The 18,565-nt window shown below is 49.2% G+C and overlaps 1 protein-coding gene across 1 annotated transcript; it reads right to left on the reverse strand.

Moving 5' to 3' along the window:
* Positions 1-14,396: 14,396 nt before the first annotated feature.
* Positions 14,397-15,677, reverse strand: KCNJ16 (potassium inwardly rectifying channel subfamily J member 16). Its single transcript, XM_041485784.1, has one exon. The coding sequence runs from the start codon at positions 15,675-15,677 to the stop codon at positions 14,397-14,399; it is 1,281 nt and encodes a 426-aa protein (XP_041341718.1).
* Positions 15,678-18,565: the final 2,888 nt, after the last annotated feature.

Genomic DNA, 18,565 nt, shown 5'->3' on the forward strand with positions numbered 1-18,565 from the left:
CTTTCCACAAGAGGAGAAGAAATGCCATAAATAACACGCTGGGCTTTTATTTTTTTGGGTCTCGCCATTTCCATGCATGTAAACTGGCATGAGTTTGCCTTTCTTCCCTAACCATGAAGTCAACTGGAAAAAATTCCTCAGGAAAAGGTGGTTTCCCCATTCCCAGTAACCTCCTGGGGTTTAGGCATGAACTGGATCTTTATAGGTCTAGTGCTGGGATCTCCAAGGGAAAATGAACCCACCTTGGTAACAGAGGGAATGGGCAAATCCAGGGAAAATTCCACAGAGAGAAGCTTGCATGTTTGATAAGACTTGAGAGAGCAAATAAATAGATTTGCAAGCAAATGGGATCTACAGATGTGCAGTTCTGCTCGAAAAGAAATGGGTTTGTCCATGGGAGGGATGAAGTTGGACAGAGGAAATTGAATTCAGGCTTCATGTACCTGAGAAGAGTGGAACTCACACCCCCCAACCACATTTGTAAGTGTATATTTTGTGTCCAAAATCTTTATTTAAGATTTCAGGCTGCCTTGGTTAGGCTTATCCTAAAGGCAAATCACCAGCCAGTCACTGTATTTTGGAAAAAACTAAATATATTTTCAGTCCTTGCTGCTGCAAGAGAGGGATGTGGGGAGCAAGGTGAAGAAATCCTGAATTACTGAATTCCAAACAGAAATCTTCTTCTAGCAGGAGCTGTATCTAACTCCCAATCCAACAGCAACCCACAAATTCTGCCAAGGAAAACTCCTTTCCAAGGCTATATTCCATGTGGCTCGGTTCTCACCAAATTAAGGCGCCTAATTTAAAGCATCTTTAGCTCCCAGCTGAACTTTCAGACCCAATAAAATGTGCTGTTGGTAAAAAGGGAGCTCTGAACTCTCAGAGCAGGGTCAAAGGCCTTCAAATGTTCAGGAAATGTTCATCTGATATTGAATGTGCACCTGGCACATTCCCTGTTTTCTCCAAGCAGGCAGGTCCAGCACCATGCAGGGACCTGTCCCCACCACCCAGGACTGTGGAGAATCTTCCAGAAATGCAGGGAATGTCAGGGACATCTGGCATGGTTTGTGACACAGCAATATTCCATATTTTTCCTTCTCAAGCCATCAGTCAGCTTTGTGCTCAAAGACAGCAGAGGGGAGGTGGTTTCAGATTAATGGGAAGGAATTTGCAGATTAACAGGGAGGAATCTGCAGATTAACAAGAAGGAATTTGCAGATTAACAAGGAGGAATCTGCAGATTAACAAGAAGGAATTTGCAGATTAATGAGGAGGAATTTTCAGATTAATGGGAATGAATTTTCAAATTAATGGAAAGGAATTTTCAGATTAATGAGGAGGAATTTTCAGATTAACAAGGAGGAATTTTCAGACTAATGGGACAGAATTTTCAAATAAATGTGGAGGAATTTTCATATTAATGAGGAGGAATTAGTGTGAGTGATCAAAGTGACCAAACAATGACATATTCCTAAAGCTAAGACTTTCCTATTAATCTCCCAGTTATCTGCTGCTCTCCACAGCTCCCATTCTTCAGACATCTCCAGGGAAAGGGAGTTAATGGTTAATAAAACTTGCCAGAGGTGTGAGAACATGCTTCTGGAGCTGCCATGGGGATGTTGACAATTCCTGGAAGGAAAAGGGTTAAGAGCCAGCAGCTCACACACGCACAAGTGTGGGACTGCACTTTCATTCTCTCCCTTTCAGCTCCAGCTGTTCAGTGCCAGGTTTTCCAAAATCAGCATGAACACAGCAGGGTGAGGAGATCTTGGTGGTTTTAAACCAAGTTTAAAACATTTGGGTTTTTTTTTTTTTTTTAAACCAAGTTTAAAACCTCTTCTGGTTTTAAAACCTCTGGTTATGGATCTTGCCCCGTGAGCAGGAGGCTCTCAAGGACATCCTTTGGGTTTTTAGTGGTTCCCTGCTGTGGGCAGTCAGATCAGAAATCCCAGAATTTTGGTTGAAAGGGACCTTAAACCCATCCCATCCCACCCCTGCCATGGCAGGGACACCTCCCACTGTCCCAGGGCGATCCAAGTCCCATCCAGCCTGGCCTTGGACATTCCAGGGATGCAGGGGCAGCCACAGCTGCTCTGGGAATTCCATCCCAGCCCCTCCCCACCCTCACAGGGAAGGATTTTATTCCCAATATCCCATTTATCCCTGCCCTCTATCAGCTTTATTCCATTCCCCTTGTCCTGTCCCTCCATCCCTTGTCCAAAATCTCTCTCCATCTTTCCTGTCAGCTCCTTCAGGCCCTGCAAGGCCACAACGAGGTCACCACGAAGCTTCACTTCTTCAGCCTGAACAACCCCAACTCTCTCATCTTTTCCAACCCCAATTCTTCTTTTTCAGGAGAAAAGGCAATGAGAATTAGGATTGTTCAGCCAATTCTAGGAGAAAAGACAAAGAGAAATGGGATTGTTCAGCCAAGTCAAGTCACCTGCTTGCCCCAAAGCCCTGGTGGGGCTCAGACAACTTCCAGACTTCCCCTGCAGAGCCCAGGAGGCTCAGAGAGAGGGGCTGGGCTGTGTTTTTTTGATTGCAGCAGGCAGGGATAAAGCAGAGACCTGAGAGTGGCACCACGGGCAGAGCCGTGGAAAGCTTCCAATGGGAAAGGGAGTGGCAAGAAAGAACAAGAATTCGGTGGCAACAGAAAGAGCTGGAAGGTTTCTGTCTGCTCTGAGCAAAATGATTGCAAATCACCTGCCTTTTCTGCATCTCTCCTCCTGAGCTGTTTGCATCCACACCTCGGGTACCACAGAACTGGGCAGACTCAGGTGGGGTGTGGTGGCTCCTGAGGGAGAGGGTGTGGGACAGGTGGGCACAGGATGGAACCTGCCCCCAGCAGTGCCCCAGGGAGCCTCTGGCAAACCCTGAGTGGGATTTCCCTTCCCTGGGTCCCTCCCCTGCCTGCCCTCTGGGCTGCCACCCACAATTTGGGGCAGGAATCCAGAATCCCACCGCAGGTCTGTGGCTCCAAAGAAACCAAGGCTGATCCAAGAAGTTCCCATCCCTCCTCAGAGCACAAACCTCTGTTCGGCAGGAATCCAGAATCCCACCGCAGGTCTGTGGCTCCAAAGAAGCCAAGGCTGATCCTCAGAGCACAAACCTCTGTTTGGGGCTGTGCTTTGATAGAGATTGCATTTTAATTTCATTTTGTTTTCATTTTGGGGGCCAAATGCCTCCCGAGGTCACCTGTGGCAGGCAGAGGGGATGCCCAGCACCCTGTGTGGTTTCCCTGCTGCATTTCTGCTGCTGAGCATTTATCACCACTGTAATTTATTCCCTATCAGGGCACCCACTCCAGTGAAAACTGCATTTATAACCTGAAAGCATCTGATTTCTGCTAACACCACATAAATGACTGCTCTCCTCTCTTTCTCACACTTTTTATTCCAGTAGATTAGCTGAGATCAAATGTCCTCACTGTTTTCTATCACTTTGTACCAGAGCCTCAGAATTTGCCTGGAGTCTGTGGCCACAACATAAATGACAATATCAGAGTTTATTTTCTCTCCTGGAAAGCAAATAAACTGTGCTAAAAACAGAGAGTTAGCTCACTGGCCATTGTGGAAGGAAAACCACAGCAGCAAACAGGCTGGAGTTTCCTGGGGAGCCAGCTCTGGGGTTTTCACATCCAGTGGGAACTTCCATCCCCATGGCACTGCAGAGACTCTCCCTGAGAGGGCTCTGGGTGGGTTTGGGTGTTTGTGCTGCATCTGCCCATCAACAATGACTGGATTTCCCCACCAGCTGCACCAGGGATGGTCCTGGAGATGCTGGAGTTGGTGGGGAGCAGTCCCAGCTTTTTGGGAGCTTTGAGCCCTCCCAGAGTCTCCACAGCATCTTTTCCCTGCTGAGGAAGCCAAGGAGATCCTGGCCAGGAGAGCCAGGGCTGCTCCCTGGCACAGGTGCGGCTCAGCCCTTCCCAGAACTCCTGCAGGGCCGGGAAAGAGGAGCACAAATTAAATCAGCTGGCACCTCGCAAAATGTCCCTCTGAACTAAAACTGAACAGATGAGTACAACCAAACCGAGCTCAAAGTGTTGCTTAAACTTCCTGAGATTGTTTTGGGCTGATTACTTGGACCAGCCCTCCAAGGCCCACCCGTTAAAACACCTCTGCCACTTGAAAAATCTGTCGTCAGAGGGGAAATTATCCTCAGCAAGTAAAGGCCACAGCTTCCTTTCCCCTGCTATCACCATCTTGTGCTGCTTATTTGCTTTTCTGATGCCATTTTGTGCCTCCAGGCCCAGCTCTGCCCTTCACTTACGCACAGGGGAAGGATTCCCCACCCACCCCGGGCATCCTGAGCTGCAGTTTGCCCAAACTGAATGTCCTGTGCTCTGGCCCAGCCTGACCTGGGTGCCAGGAGGGGAAGGATGGTGGCAGGAGGAGGCTCTCTCCTGGTTTTTCATACTGGAAAATGCTGTGCCTCAGCGTGAGCCATGAGTTTCTTTGTAATCTCCCTAATTCTTCAGGAGTTGGCTTTGATCCCCTGGTTTTATTTGAGCTGATGCCCAAGCCCTATTAAACAACCTTGTGACAGGGGCTGGAGGGGGAAAGGTTGTGCTTTTTCCCATCAGATGTTGAGCAATCAGCGTGGAAAGCTGATCAATGTCAGAGTTGGTGGCAGTGACACGTGGTGACATCGTGGTGCTGTGGTGGCAGAGCAGGTCCCAGGGTTCCTGTGGGTCCACAGGGCTGGGATTGCTCCCCACAGGTGGGATGGGAGCTGCAGGAGCATCCTGGGTCCCTTCCCTGATCCCTTCCCTGGTTCCCTTCCTGGATCCTTTCCCTGAGTCCTTCCCTGGATCCCTTCTCTGGTTCTGTTCCCTGGATCCCTTCTCTGGTTCTGTTCCCTGGCTCCCTCCCTGGATCCCTTTACTGGATCCCTTCCCCGAGTCCCTTTCCTGGATCCCCTCCCTGAATCCCTTCTCTGGATCCTTTCCCTGAGTCCCTTCCCTGATTCCCTCCCTGGATCCTTTCCCTGAGTTGTTCCCTAGGTCCCTTCCCTGGATCTATTCCCTGGGTCCTCCCTTGGGTACTTCCCTGAATCCTTTCTCTGGATTCCTTCCCTGGGTCCCTTCTCTGAGTCCATTCCATGAGTCCTTTCCCTGAATCCCTTCCCTGATCTGTCCCCTGGATTCTTCCCTGGTTCCCTTCCCTAGATCCCTCCCCGCATCCCTTCCCTGAATCCCCTCCCTGGATTCCTCCCCTGGATCCCTCCCTGGATCCCTCCCTGGATTCCTCCCTGGTTCCCTTCCCTGGATCCCTTCCATGACCCCTCCCCTGGATCCCTCCCCTGGTTCCCTTCCCTGGATCCCTCCCTGATCCCCTCCCTGAATCCCCTCCCTGGATTCCTCCCCTGGATCCCTCCCTGGATCCCTCCCCTGGATCCCTCCCTGGGTCCCTCCCCTGCCTGCCCTCTGGGCTGCCACCCACAATTTGGGGCAGGAATCCAGAATCCCACCGCAGGTCTGTGGCTCCAAAGAAGCCAAGGCTGATCCAAGAGGTTCCCACCCCTCCTCAGAGCACAAACCTCTGTTCAGAGCTGTGCTTTGATTGCATTTTAATTTCATTTCATTTTCATTTTGGGGGCCAAATGCCTCCTGAGGTCACCTGTGGCAGGCAGAGGGGACACCCAGCACCCAGCCGGGGACTGTCTTGATTTGACAACAGGCAGGAATCACATGCAGGGACAATCAGAGGGGCAGACAAAGAGAGAAAGAGAATGAGCAGGGGCTCGCCAGTCACCTGTGACAGCACTGGAAGGTGCTTGTGCTCTCTGCCACCAAGGGTGACACAAAAAAACCTGTGCAGAACAGACCAGAGCAGGGAACAACGGGCTGGCTTTGTTCCTCTGGCCTGGTGGGGTGACTCCTGAGCTCAGGATCAAGTGCCAGCAATGCCAATCAATTCTGGCTCTTTTTGTAAAGAAAAACCCCAAACAAACAAACAAACAAACAAACAAACCAAAACAAAACAAAAAACCAAAAACTCAAACAACAAAAAATACTAAAAAATAACCCCAACAACCCACACATCCATCCTCCAGCTTTCCAGAAGTCAGAACTCCCCTCCCAGCTCAGCTTTCCTTCATCCCCACCTGTGCTGGGCTCCAGGGAGGGCAGGATGGGTGCCCAGGGCAGGGTTTTACCCTGCAGGCTGCACAGAGCTCTTTGCTTTGCATTATTCACACTCCTCAAGCCTGGCAGATTGCTTCCCCCTGACCGTCCTCCACTGTAATTTTTTCAAGCTGAAGAAGTGTCTGTTCTGGATCTTCATCTGAAATGGCAATTGACTCTGAATCTTTTTTGGAAGGCCCAGAAAGGGATGAAAGGCTTCCAAGCATCTTGGTGCTGTCTGGTGTCTGGACGTTGCTCCTCTCACAGGGGAGCAAAGAGAAGAAGCAGATCTGGGTGAGTAATTTAATCTGCAGCAGGTAATTTACTGTGAGGCAGCACCTCAACCCTCGAAGCTTTTGTTTCCCAGCACAAAACATCCCTGACCTGGCTCTCCTCTGCCCTCAGCTGTGCTTCAGATAACTCTGGGAAGGAAAAACCTCCCCGAGGAGCAAATCCCTGAGTCAAAGCCACGACTTCCTCTGCTCAAACAAGGCCCAGGAGGCTGGGGCAGGGCATGGATCCTCCCTTGGTGTGGAGAGGCTGCTCCAGGGCTTTCATCATCTCAGGTAAAATTAGCACCACACTAATTACCCCGGGCCAAACACACAGCTGGGGGCGGTGCAGGTGTTTCAGAGGGGTGAGGCTGGAGCTGGCACTGGCAGGGAGCATCCCCTTTGAGCAGTGTGAGGAAAGGGATGGAGCTGCTTCAGCCCCAATCCAAGTGCAGATGTATTCACATGTGACACCTCCCTGCTGGAGCTGCTCACCCCAGCTCCTGAGGATTGCTATCACCAGAGCTTTTCCAAACCATTCTCCCACTTTTTTGGTCCATAGCAAAGGAATTGTGTGGGTTTGGGAATTCTGTACTAGCAGGGTTTGCTGGAGGCTGTTGTGTGGGATTGTAAAGAACCACATCTGACTGCTTTACCTGGGACTTCTCCAAAAAGAAGGATAAAATGGGAGGAAAGACAAAAAACACCTTCTAACAGAGTGGCTCCCTGTGGAAAAAGAGAGAAAAGTTTAATCAGTGAAGTGAGTAATTGCAGGATCTGCCACAAAACACTTCCCAAATTTCATTTCCCACTTCACATCCTACCACAGGTCACTCTGGAAAGCCTCCCATGGAATTGGTGAGGTCACATTTACTTCCCACGAGTAAGGGCAGGGAAGGTTCCCCTTGGAGACACTCCCTGATCTCTTTCTGATTTCCACTTGGAGATCTGAAAGCGTGGATGCATAATTCCTATTTTTCCTGCCCCACTCAGAGCATGGCTACCCCAAGGAGGCATTTACCAGCCAAAATTCCTGCTGGAGACACCCAGCACAGCCACTCCACCGAGCCCCAGAGCAGACCAGCAGGACTGGGGGTCTGTAATGCTGTGATTCTGTGAATTCTGTAAATTCTGTGATTCTATGATTCTGCGATTCTGTGATTCCATGATTCTGTGATTTTGTGATTCTGCAGCTGGGGAGGCCCTGGGGCAGCCTCCTCCCTGCTGCTGCTCTGCACCACGGTCACACAGAGGCCACCAGCTCCTTTTGGCACCTGGGCCAAGCCGGGATCGTGACAGACCAAAAATAGTCCCTCCTCCCCTGTCAGGCGAGGCGGGGAGACACCCTGTGATCAAAGATGGGGAAGCACGAGGAACGAAAGCACTGCCCAGTAGTCGCAGCAGAGCAGCTGCCTGACACTTGTGGAGCTTCCTAGAGCCCGGAGAAAGGATGTGAAGGAGGAGGAGGAGGATGATATGGAGGGCTCAGCAGATGTTTCATTGGAGCTGCTCCCGTGCGTGAGAGAACGCACGGAGCCGCTCCACGGAAAATGTGCATCCAGAAGTGGACATGGCACTGGAGATGAGATAATTATTAAGGCATTTCTATTCTGGAGCTTTTCTGTGTGGAGTTTTACACGATAATAAATGCTAGCCTTGTCTTTCTACACGCACACACGTTCCCTGGCTCTTGGTCACTGATATGTCCCCAAGTCTGTCCCTTTGGCCACAAATAGCTCATTGCCCTATTTGAAAGGTTCCTGGTGGAGTGCAGCCAGGTTTGCCCGGCTATATTTACCTAAGCTGGCAAATTGGGCCACGGCCCTCCCAGTTGTGCTGCTATATATAAAGGGGAACGGTACAAAATAAACCAGCAAACACCCTAATCAATTCTAAACCAAAGTGTGTTCTGTGCTGACTGACGGTGCTGAATCTGAGAGCTGTGCCCAGGTTTCCTGGGGATGGTCAGGAAATACTGGGAATACTGGGAATTCACTGGCAACAGGTTGCCAGGTTATAACCCCGCTGTTTTTGGGGTGACACTTCGGGACGGGCGGGGGTCGCGTCCCGAGAGGTGCAGAGTGGCCCCCGAGGGGCTGCAGGAGCCGAGGGGAGGCGGCGGGGGCTGCGCGTGGCCCGTGCCCGGTGCCGCTGTCGCCGCTGTCCCGCGGATGCTCCGGGAGCGCTCGGCGCAGCTCCGCGCGCTGCCGCCAGGTGGCGGCCGAGGGACCGGGACCGGGATCGGGATCGGGATGGGGATCGGGATCGGGATCGGGATCGGGATCGGGATGGGGATCGGGATGGGGATCGGGATCGGGACCGGGATCGGGATGGGGACCGGGATCGGGATGGGGACCGGGACCGGGATCGGGATGGGGATCGGGACCGGGATCGGGATGGGGATCGGGATCGGGACCGGGATCGGGATGGGGATCGGGACCGGGATCGGGATGGGGATGGGGACCGGGATCGGGATGGGGATCAGGATTGCATTGATCTGGATCGGACTGATCGGGATCAGCACTGGGATCGGGATCGAGATCAGGATCAGGATCAGGATGGGGATCAGCACCGGGATTGGGATCGGGATCGGGACCGGGATCGAGATAAGGATAGGGGTCGGGATCAGCACTGGGATCGGGATTAGGATTGGGATCAGCACTGGGATCGGGATCGGGACCAGCACAGGGATTGGGATCAGCACTGGGACCAGGATCAGGATCAGCACTGGGACCAGGATTGGGATAGGGATCGGATTAATTGGGATCGGAATCAGGACAGGGTTAGGGACGAGGAACAGGATCAGGATCGTGATTGGGATCAGGACAGGGATGGGGATCAGGACAGGGACAGGACTGGTATCTGGAACAGGGAACAGGGACTGGGATCAGGAACAGGATTGGGACTGGGATCGGGGCTAGTCCAGACTCTAAATAGGCATGGCAGCAAATAGGGAGAGTTGCTTGTAACATGGGAAGACAACAATACGAAAAGTGGGGAAGGTTTAAAACTGAAAGAGGGGAGATTTAGATGAGATATTTGGGAGAAACTTCCCCACAAGCTGCAGCTGCCCCATCCCTGGAAGTGCACAAGGCCAGGCTGGAGCAGCCTGGTCTGGGGAAGGTGTCCCTGCCCATGGCAGGGGTGGTCCTGGATAAGCTTTGAGCTCCCTTCCATCCCATCCAAACCATTGCATGAGTCCATGACACACCTGGGTGGGAAATCCTCGTCCATTTTTGACAGCCCAAGGTAACTTTGCATTGCTTGGCCTGAAGAAAACATTGAGAGGTGTCAACATCAGGGTTCCAAACTCTCCTGGCTTTCCAGGGAGCAGCACGAGCCCAGATCAGAACTGCCCAGCCTCACACTGCCTTTGCTTGTGGTGTCCATCCCCAGCAGCTCCTCAGCCACCAGGACTGACCTCACAAAAACCTGGAAATCCTGGGAGCAGCTCCTGTGCTGGGATTTTTAAACCCTGTGAAAATGATGCCTTGAAAAGGACCATCCCCTGATGTGAACCCAGACCCACACACTAAAGCAGCACAGAACCTCAAACAAAGAAAAGCTCAAACCTGAGGCATCAAAAACACTGATCCACATTTTTCAGCCCAAAGTTGAAAACTTTCAACTTCTTGTTTCAGCCTGGTTCTGTCACACTTCCCCTTGCCTGCCTGGAAGTGACTCTGTTGTCAGATGCTTCTTCCTTTTCCCTGCTTTGGGCCTCTCCTGCCCACCACAGCCACCAACTCCTTCTGTTTGCAGGTTCCCAGTTCCAACCAGCAAAGATTTAAGAGACAAAAAAAGCTTACAAGCAATTTTTTTTTCCTCCTACATGACATTTCTGATGCCCTGAAAGGTACCTGTTATTTCCTGAAGTGAGCTCAGACCTCCTGCACAGCCTGTGAGAAACAAGGGATAAACAAGGGGATAATACCCTGTCCCACATCTGAAACCCAACTTCACAAAAACTATGCACTAAATGACACATGATAACGGGGAAGGAGATGCCAGCTGCCCTAATGAATGGTGGTGAGCAAGGCTGGAAAAATAAATGATATAATAATCTCTTATTATACCCCCTTTGACATAAATGAATCTTGACCCGGAACAACGGTGCTGCTTTCCAAGGGAAAATAACCAGGGTGAAGTTTTAATCATGAGTCAGGAGGCCAGTGCAGGGTGGTTTGTTAGAATTTTGCTTCAGCTGGTAAATTTTGTGGAAAATCGGGGATGGGGTGAGCAACTTTCACACAGAAATTCCAATTCCTGCCTCTTAGTGGTGGCTGGGAAGGAGCTGCTGAACCTCAGCTTCAGGAATTGCCTTTTGGAAGCCCCAAGGAGATGTTCAAGGCTCTGGAAGAGCAGGACAGTCCTGTTGTTTTACCATGGAACAGCCCAAAATATATCCATGTGCTTCCCTTTGGGCTGGTAGGAGCTTTCCTCCAATTAATTGGGAATGACTGGAGGCTTGGGTCTGTGTTCCTCCTGAGGGATGCATGTGTTGTTCCTTTGGTTGGGTTTTTGGGAGTCTTGTTTGCTTTTTTATTGCTCAGCCCTACAATGGGCATGGAAAAAAATCCCTGGGAAATCCTCATTTGAGAAAGAGCAGATGGGGGAGGAAGCCTCCCCCTCATTTATCCTATTTATCTATTTATCTTATTTTTCCATTGTTTCCAGTGTCCTGCAGAAACCTTTCCTAGGGAGGAAAGATTAAGAACTGGCTCTACCAGAACACAGGGCCCACCTAAAAATAAACCTGGAGAGGAGAAGCTTCCAGGGAAACCTCAGAACCCCTTCCAGGGACTAAAGGGGCTCCAAGAGAGCTGGAGAGGGATTTGGTACCAGGGACAGAGGGACAGGACACAGGGAATGGCTTCCACTGCCAGGGGGCAGGAATGGATGAGGAATTAGGAAGAAATTATTCCCTGTGAGGTCCTGGCACAGGCTGCCCAGAAAAACTGGATATGGAAGCTTAAATCTTGCAACTGAAGAGAAGAAAAGCCCAACGTGCTCTCACAAGGCGTGTGGCAGAGGAATGTTCTTTATTTTGATGTCTTTATTCATAAAAAAGAAAAAGGAAGAACTGCATGCGTTGCTATTCATCATTATTATACATAGTGTTGGTACTGGAATAAATGAAATTAAAATAACAAACAGAAAAAAAAGGCAGGCTGGTTGAGAGCAGTGGTTCCCCAGCATCCTGTCTCCAGCACAGGCTGGGATCAGAGGCTGGAGATAAAAGTAGAAGAAAATATAAAGTGGGGGTTTTTTAATTAACATGCCCAGGAGAAAAGTTTCTTCCTGATCCTCATCCTGACCCAGGCACAGCTTACCAGCCATACTCATGTATTTGTATTTATTATTTGTATCTCTCTGTCCCAAAACACACAGGACAAATCCCTAAATCAGACTCCTGATGCTTTCACTTCCAGCAAAGCCACTCCAAAGGAAGAATTTTTTCCAGAGGTTCACAGGGAAGAGAACTTGGGCAGGGGAAGGCAGCTGAGCTCCCCAGCCTTGCAGGGGGAACTCCTTTGGCAGCCAGCACCTGGAATTGGCGCCTTGGGAAGGAATGTGGGCATTTTGGTCACTTAGCAACATCCCACCTCTCTGAGTCCCTTTACTCTGTGATGCAGCAAACACCGTGGGTGAGCTCTTGCAAAGCGAGCAGCTGTGTCCACGTGGGACATTCCCTGTGTGTGGAAATCACGGGATCACAGAGCAGAAGGCTTGGGAACTTCCAGGCTGGCCCTTCTGTCTCACCCCTGACTCTGCTTCCTCCCCCACCAGGCTTCCCAGAGCCACCACAGAGGTTACAAACCCTCACCTCTGTCTCACTCACCCTCGTTAAGTGTTTCCTAATTATTTTCCCTCCCTTTCCCCCCAGTTTAATCCCATCTTTTCCTGTCCCATCCTCTCCCAGCCCCAGATTTCTCCCCCTTCCAAAAGCAATTTCTGTGTTTGAGAGCTCCTTGCCTCCCAACCCCTTTTAGGGCAGAAACACCATGAGCTATTTCCCTCCTTCCTCACTGACATCTTTTCCACACATCCCAATTGCTCCTCATCTTTCTCAAAAAGGGGTGCCCAGCATTAAATAAAAGCATCCCAGGCAGGATCTGAGGGGAGTGGAAGGGTTAATTCCCATGTCTGGAAGGTGATATTCTATTTTATTCAATCCCAATGGTGTTTTTTCCAACACCACAGAAAGTACTGAGACCCTTCCATATTTTCCTACATTTTCCTACATTCCTTTCCATTTTTTCTAGACTATTTCCCCCATGTCTGCCAGTGTTTAAATCCAGGATACAAGAAGTTAGTTTTTACTGCACTTATAAGTGGTTGCTGCTGATGAATCAGCACATAAAATAGGCTAATTAATGAGTTTTGGAATAACTAACGCCCTCCAGGCTTCAGTTTTACCTAAAGGGATCATGTTTATCCAGAGACAAGTGCTAGCAAAAGAGAAATACATTAAAATAATCCAGCAATCCTACTACTACATGGAGTAAATTGCAGGGGGGAAAAAAAAAAAAAACCAAAAAAAAACCAACAAAAAAAACACTTAGCAGGCTATTTTTTCCTCATTAAACGTGATGAGCTCATAAAAACCCAATTAATTAGTCAGAATGATGTGAATGACTCGTCAGACCTAATTTTAGCAGCCTAAAGTTAGCCAGCATTTCCACAGCAGTCATTTCATCTCCTTCAGCAATAAATGGAGAGGGATGAACACTTTCAGGAAAAACTCATCCTGCTGCCCTCAGCTCCCCAAACACCTGAGGAAGGTGGAGTGAACTCCCCTGTGGAGACAGAAGAGCTCCAGTAACCAGAGAGCAGGCAAACACTGAATTTCTTGGCTGCTAAGGGCAGGTGAGATCAACCCCGCAAACTCCAGTGTGATTATTTTACGTTTGCAGGATAATTAAACACAATGCAAATGAACTGCAATCATCAGGGGCAAAAGCATGATGAGGCATTGCTCACTAGATAATTACAGAGATGTGCAGAGCAGGAACTTCCACGTCACAGACACCTTCAGAACGTTTTCCTTTTTTTCCCAGTTTGAGCCAACAGAGGAGTTGTTGGATTCCTCTGTGAAGGATCGTTTTTACACAGCCATCTGAGACAAGCATTTTTCATTTTGACAAAATCACCCTGTTTGTTCTCCAGATTGATCTTTGTCTCTGCAAGGAAGTGCAACACGCTAAAAAGAAAAGCGAAATGAAATGAAAGAGGATTTGATACAAAATATTGCACAGCTCACTCCAGACATGATCTTCTCCTCAAGGCTCAACCTGATTTTGCTGATTTAAAACTGGAGGTCTTGTTTTGATTTTTTTTTTGACCTCCTGCATCCCTCCAGCTGCTGCTGAGGGAGCGGCACCGCAGGGAATGGCTCATGATTAGGGAATGAAAGCTCTCCAGGATCCCACTGCGGATCCCATAGGACTGGGCAGGGTGAGAACACATGTCCAAAGCCACCCAGGAACACTGGGGTCAGTTATTCCCTTGTCTTACAAAGAACAGCCCCATAGATTCCGCAGAGGAGCTCTGGGATGAGGCTGCACCAGAGGAATCATTTTTTGGGATAATGGAACTTCAGAGCCTCCTGGAGGGACTGGGAATGGGCCTTCCAGACCAGTGAAGCAGCTTTGAAACCTCTACCCAGAGGGCCCAGGGCATGGTTTGTGTGCCCTGCCGAGGTCATTCTGTGTCCCTGGGCACGGCCAACCCTGGTCCCTGCAGGGAAAGAAAGTTCACAAATGGTTTGCTCAAGGAGCTCTCTGGGCATTCCAAGTGGAAGCTGCTCCCTTGTGCCCACAGCTGCCCCTGGCAGCTTTGATGGGTGTGACAGGGTGTGACAGGGTGTGACAGTGTGGGCATGCTGTCAGCGAGGTCTGGGATACAAATACTGCTGCACACGAGTTCGTTGTTTGCATCCAAGGAGCTACAAGGGGACAATTTTTTGGGAGGGGTTTCAACGGCAGGAACAGTCAGATTTGGGACTCTATGGAGAGCCTGCTCAAGGTCACAGCTGCTTTCCTGTAGGAAACCTCTCCAGGAGGCTGGCTGGCAGCTGTCACCGGCTCTTCAGGGTCCTCACAACTGGTGACGAGGGCAACAGCGCTGAGGGACTTTTGGTTGTACTTGATTTCCAGGGCTGACTTCTCCGCTTGTTTCTCCCGCGTCTTCTCGGCGCGGTTCCACTCCTGCTCCTTCTGCTCCAGCTGCATGGCGCTGCAGTGAGGGGCATACACCTCCGTGGTCTCCTCAAACTGCAAGCAGTCCACCTTGTAGTACTTCTTCTTGACGTGCAGCACATCGTTGAACCTGTGGCCCCACAGGATCTCTCTGGGGACGTAGGAGCTGCGCGACTGGTGGGACGTCCCCGTGGAGTCACCCGTGTAGACAAACGTCACCAAGATCTCAAAGTTGTCCTTGGCCAGAGCTTTGCGGTCCAGGCCGTACAAGGGGCTGTCGCTGTCGATCTCGTGAACGACGGTGACTGGTGTGACCAGGATGATCTGGTCGTTGAGCAGCTTTAGGTCGCGGTACTCCATGGTCATCCTCCCCTCCTTGTCCTCCTTGTAGCGCAGCAGCTGCGCGCGCACCGAGCCCTCCACCATGTGGTTGGGCCGGAAGTCCCCGATGCGCCACATCAGGCAGAATTTGTCGTCCCTCAGCCCAACCACGGCGTAGTAGCTGAAACGGATGGTCTGGGCCCTCTTGCGGGCCGTGGCCATCTTGGCCAAGGCCGCTCCGATGATGAAGGTGTCGATGATGCAGCTCAGCACCGACTGCAGGATCACCATGAGGATGGCGAGCGAGCACTCCTCGGTCACGCAGCGGTACCCGTAGCCGATGGTGGTCTGGGTCTCCAGGGAGAACAGGAAGGCTCCCGTGAAGCTGTGAACGTTTGCCACGCAGGGGGTGACCTCCTCATCACTGAACAGGTCCCCGTGCTGGACGGCAATCAGCCAGAACACCAGGCCGAAGAACAGCCACGAGAGCACGTAGGACAGGGAGAAAATCACAAACATGTGGCGCCACTTGATGTCCACCAGCGTGGTGAAAATGTCCACCACGTAGCTCTCCCACTCCCCAAAGATGTGCTTGAAGTAGACGTTGCAGCTGCCATCCTTGTGGAGAAATCTCTTCTGCAGCCTTTTCACCTCCTTTTCCGGGCTTTCCCGACAGGTGCCGCGGTAACTGACCTTGTTTCCCTGGATATTTACAGGCCTGTAGCAGCCACTTTGGTCATTCGTCTTCATCATCTCTGCCTCAGCTTACAGAAGGTCCCAGGAGTTGTTTTCCTTGTTCATTGGAAATCTATGAAATAAAGGAAAAGGCTGTTTTTATTTGGATTTCCAAATCTGATCCCATTTACTCCGTGGCCATCACGGGTAATTTTTGGAAGGGTAGAGGCTATGACATCCATTACACAACATTGCTCAAAACCAGGCCTGGAAATATGAGGCAGGTACAAATTCAAGTTAGAAATGTCCTTTTCAACCCTAAAATTTGGTCTGTAGATAAAAAGAAAAATCAAAACCTTTGTGGTGACCCTACTGCAAGTAACTCCTTTAATGATCCCATGAAGCAACATTAAAAGCAGGATGAGCTCCCCTGAGCAGTCACAAATGGCACAAACCACTTAAATTTGGCCTAATATTGGAGGAAATTAATTGCTTTTTCCAATTTTCCTTGTCTTCCCCCATTAGGAAAAAAAAAAAAAGAAAACCCCCTTATTTAGAAGTAAAACTTCAGTAACATGGGCAGGGAAATACTGTGTTTTAACCAAAAAATGTATCAAGTACACAATCATCCATCATTATTTATGTTCCAGCATTGCCCAGAAAAAACCTGCTCTTGTGAACTGAACTTGACTGAGCTGGTGCTACAGAGACATGTTTGTTCAATTTGCAGAAAATTATTTACATTTCAAACGAAAAAAAGAAACCCCTCTGAGGTCCTGGAAAGCCTCTGAAATCCTTCTTTAAAGCAAACAAAAAAATATCTGGCTGCCAAAAATACTTAAATCTTGATTAATGAGTTTGAAATAAACAGGGAGGGTGTTAATGGAAGTTGTGGGTGACACAAATTTAGGAAGTGATGTGGATTAGGAGATTCCTCTGTCAGAGCAGAGAAGAACTGAGCAGTGCCAGTCCTGAGCCATATTTAGTGACCAAGAACAAGAATTACTTCAGAAATTGAGACCTCATCACCTGGAATCCAATAAAAAACACGTCATTTAAAAAGACAAATCCTTTTCCTGCAGGTCTCCAGCTCATTTCATGACATCCCAGCCATTAACACACAAACCAGCCAGAAGCGATGGGGACACGGCAGAAAAATTCCAATTTTTTGCTGATTTTATGCTTCTAACTGATATTCCTAAAGGAAAAAAAAAAAAAAAAAGAAAAACCAAACCTAATATTTTTTTGTAGGAAACCTGTCATTATTTTTCCAGAAACTGCAAGTTTTTGATGGAAAAATGACAAGCTCTTTTCCCATCTTTAAGCTGGTTTCAGAGTTCGGATGTAGGTTTTCAGTGGAGCCAAGAAATCCATGGAAAATGAATTTAAGAAAAGCAAATTTCAGAAAAACCAACTTTCCTAGGGGAATTCTTTTCCTCAGGTCTTCACTCCCTTTGCCTGAGCAGAAATGACTGCACACACTTCCAGGCAGAGGAGAGTCAGCCCCATGGACTGCAAAATATATTGGATGGACTGGATTAACAGCCCAAGAACTCTCCCCTCATCCAAGGAACAATGACAAGCATGCAGAGACATTCATCCAAAAACACTTAAAAGCCAAACATAGTTTCCATTTCTTTTTTTTTTCACTTTTTTTTCCTTTTTTTTTTTTTTCCAGTCCAGAAATGAATGTGACATATGGTGTCGTAGCCTCAGAATGTGGCCTTCATTAAAAAACACAACATTAATGTTTCCAAAAATACTTCTTGGAATAGGGTCTTTGGAAACATTCATATGACTTGCTTTGCTCAGAGTTTTAAACAAACAGTGCAGCCTGCTCTATTGAAGATGCTTGACCCAACATTTTCAAAGTTGTATTTAACAACAAACAAAACCTGGAAACTGTTGAGGATTGGTTTTTTGGTGGTTTTTTTTAAGGACCTCATAACGTGAGGTGTGAAAATGAAGCGAGCTGTAATCAGGAGCCAATATAACCTTAAATAAAAACATTTGTAGGGCTTTGTGTTGAGGGGCACCTCTGACCTCTGCTCTCTGACGGGACCCAGGGAGTGGTGGAGCTGGGTCAGGGGAGATTTTGTTGGATTTTAGGAAAGGTTCTTCCCTCGGAGGCTGCTGGGCACTGCCCAGGCTCTCCAGGGATGGACACAACTCCAAGCCTGCCAGAGCTCCAGGAATGTTTGGACAGTGCTCCCAGGGATGCCCAGAGTGGGATTTTGGGGTGTCAGGGCCAGGAGCTGGACTGGATGATCCTTCAGCCCTCCCAACTCAATATCCCATGATTCTACTGCTTTTCTTATTGACTGCTTCAAACCAGAGTAATCCTTGAAAATATTATCCTTGAAAGGGCTAATAGTCCCAATATTATCCTTGAAAATACTCCCAAACACCCCAGGGCTCCAAAAGGGACTCAACTTCATGAATCAAAGGCTCCTGAGTGGATCCCACTCTCTGCTGTCACCATTAGAAAATCTTCACATTTCCAAAATTGCGTTTCACTGGCACCACCTTTGGATTTTGGTGGGGAGAACCTTGGATGGTGACACATCAACAACAGGGTAAAGGCCACTCTGATTTTCTGGTCATCTGCCACAACCAGGAGACAACTTTGACGTGGAGGTGACTTGTTTGGGGAACTCTGACTCTACACAGGGTTTCTCCTAAGTACAAGCTGTATTTATAGCAATACTGCAGTGGATGCCTGAGATGGGTTTTTGCTATAGGAAGCCATGGAGCAGGTTGGGATTTCCCAGAACAATCCAAAGTAAATCTGCAATAAGAAAGGGCAAGTGATGCAGAGCTCCCTAAACCAAAACCAAAACTCCAGCCCTGGAGCTGGATGGAGCAAAAAAAGAACCAGTGCAGAGCAGGGCCACCAGACAAGGCTTGCTCCCAGGACCTGAGCTAAGCTTTCTTGGTTTTGTTAAAGCTTGGATTTCTCAGAGGCA

The sequence above is a fragment of the Pyrgilauda ruficollis genome, unplaced genomic scaffold, assembly GCF_017590135.1.
Source record: "Pyrgilauda ruficollis isolate IOZ18807 unplaced genomic scaffold, ASM1759013v1 scaffold72, whole genome shotgun sequence".
Classification (NCBI taxonomy): Eukaryota; Metazoa; Chordata; class Aves; order Passeriformes; family Passeridae; genus Pyrgilauda; species Pyrgilauda ruficollis.

Bases quoted from the DNA above. Each gene is read 5' to 3' on its own strand.
- KCNJ16 (XM_041485784.1), bottom strand. From the start codon at position 15,677: ATGATGAAGACGAATGACCAAAGTGGCTGCTACAGGCCTGTAAATATC.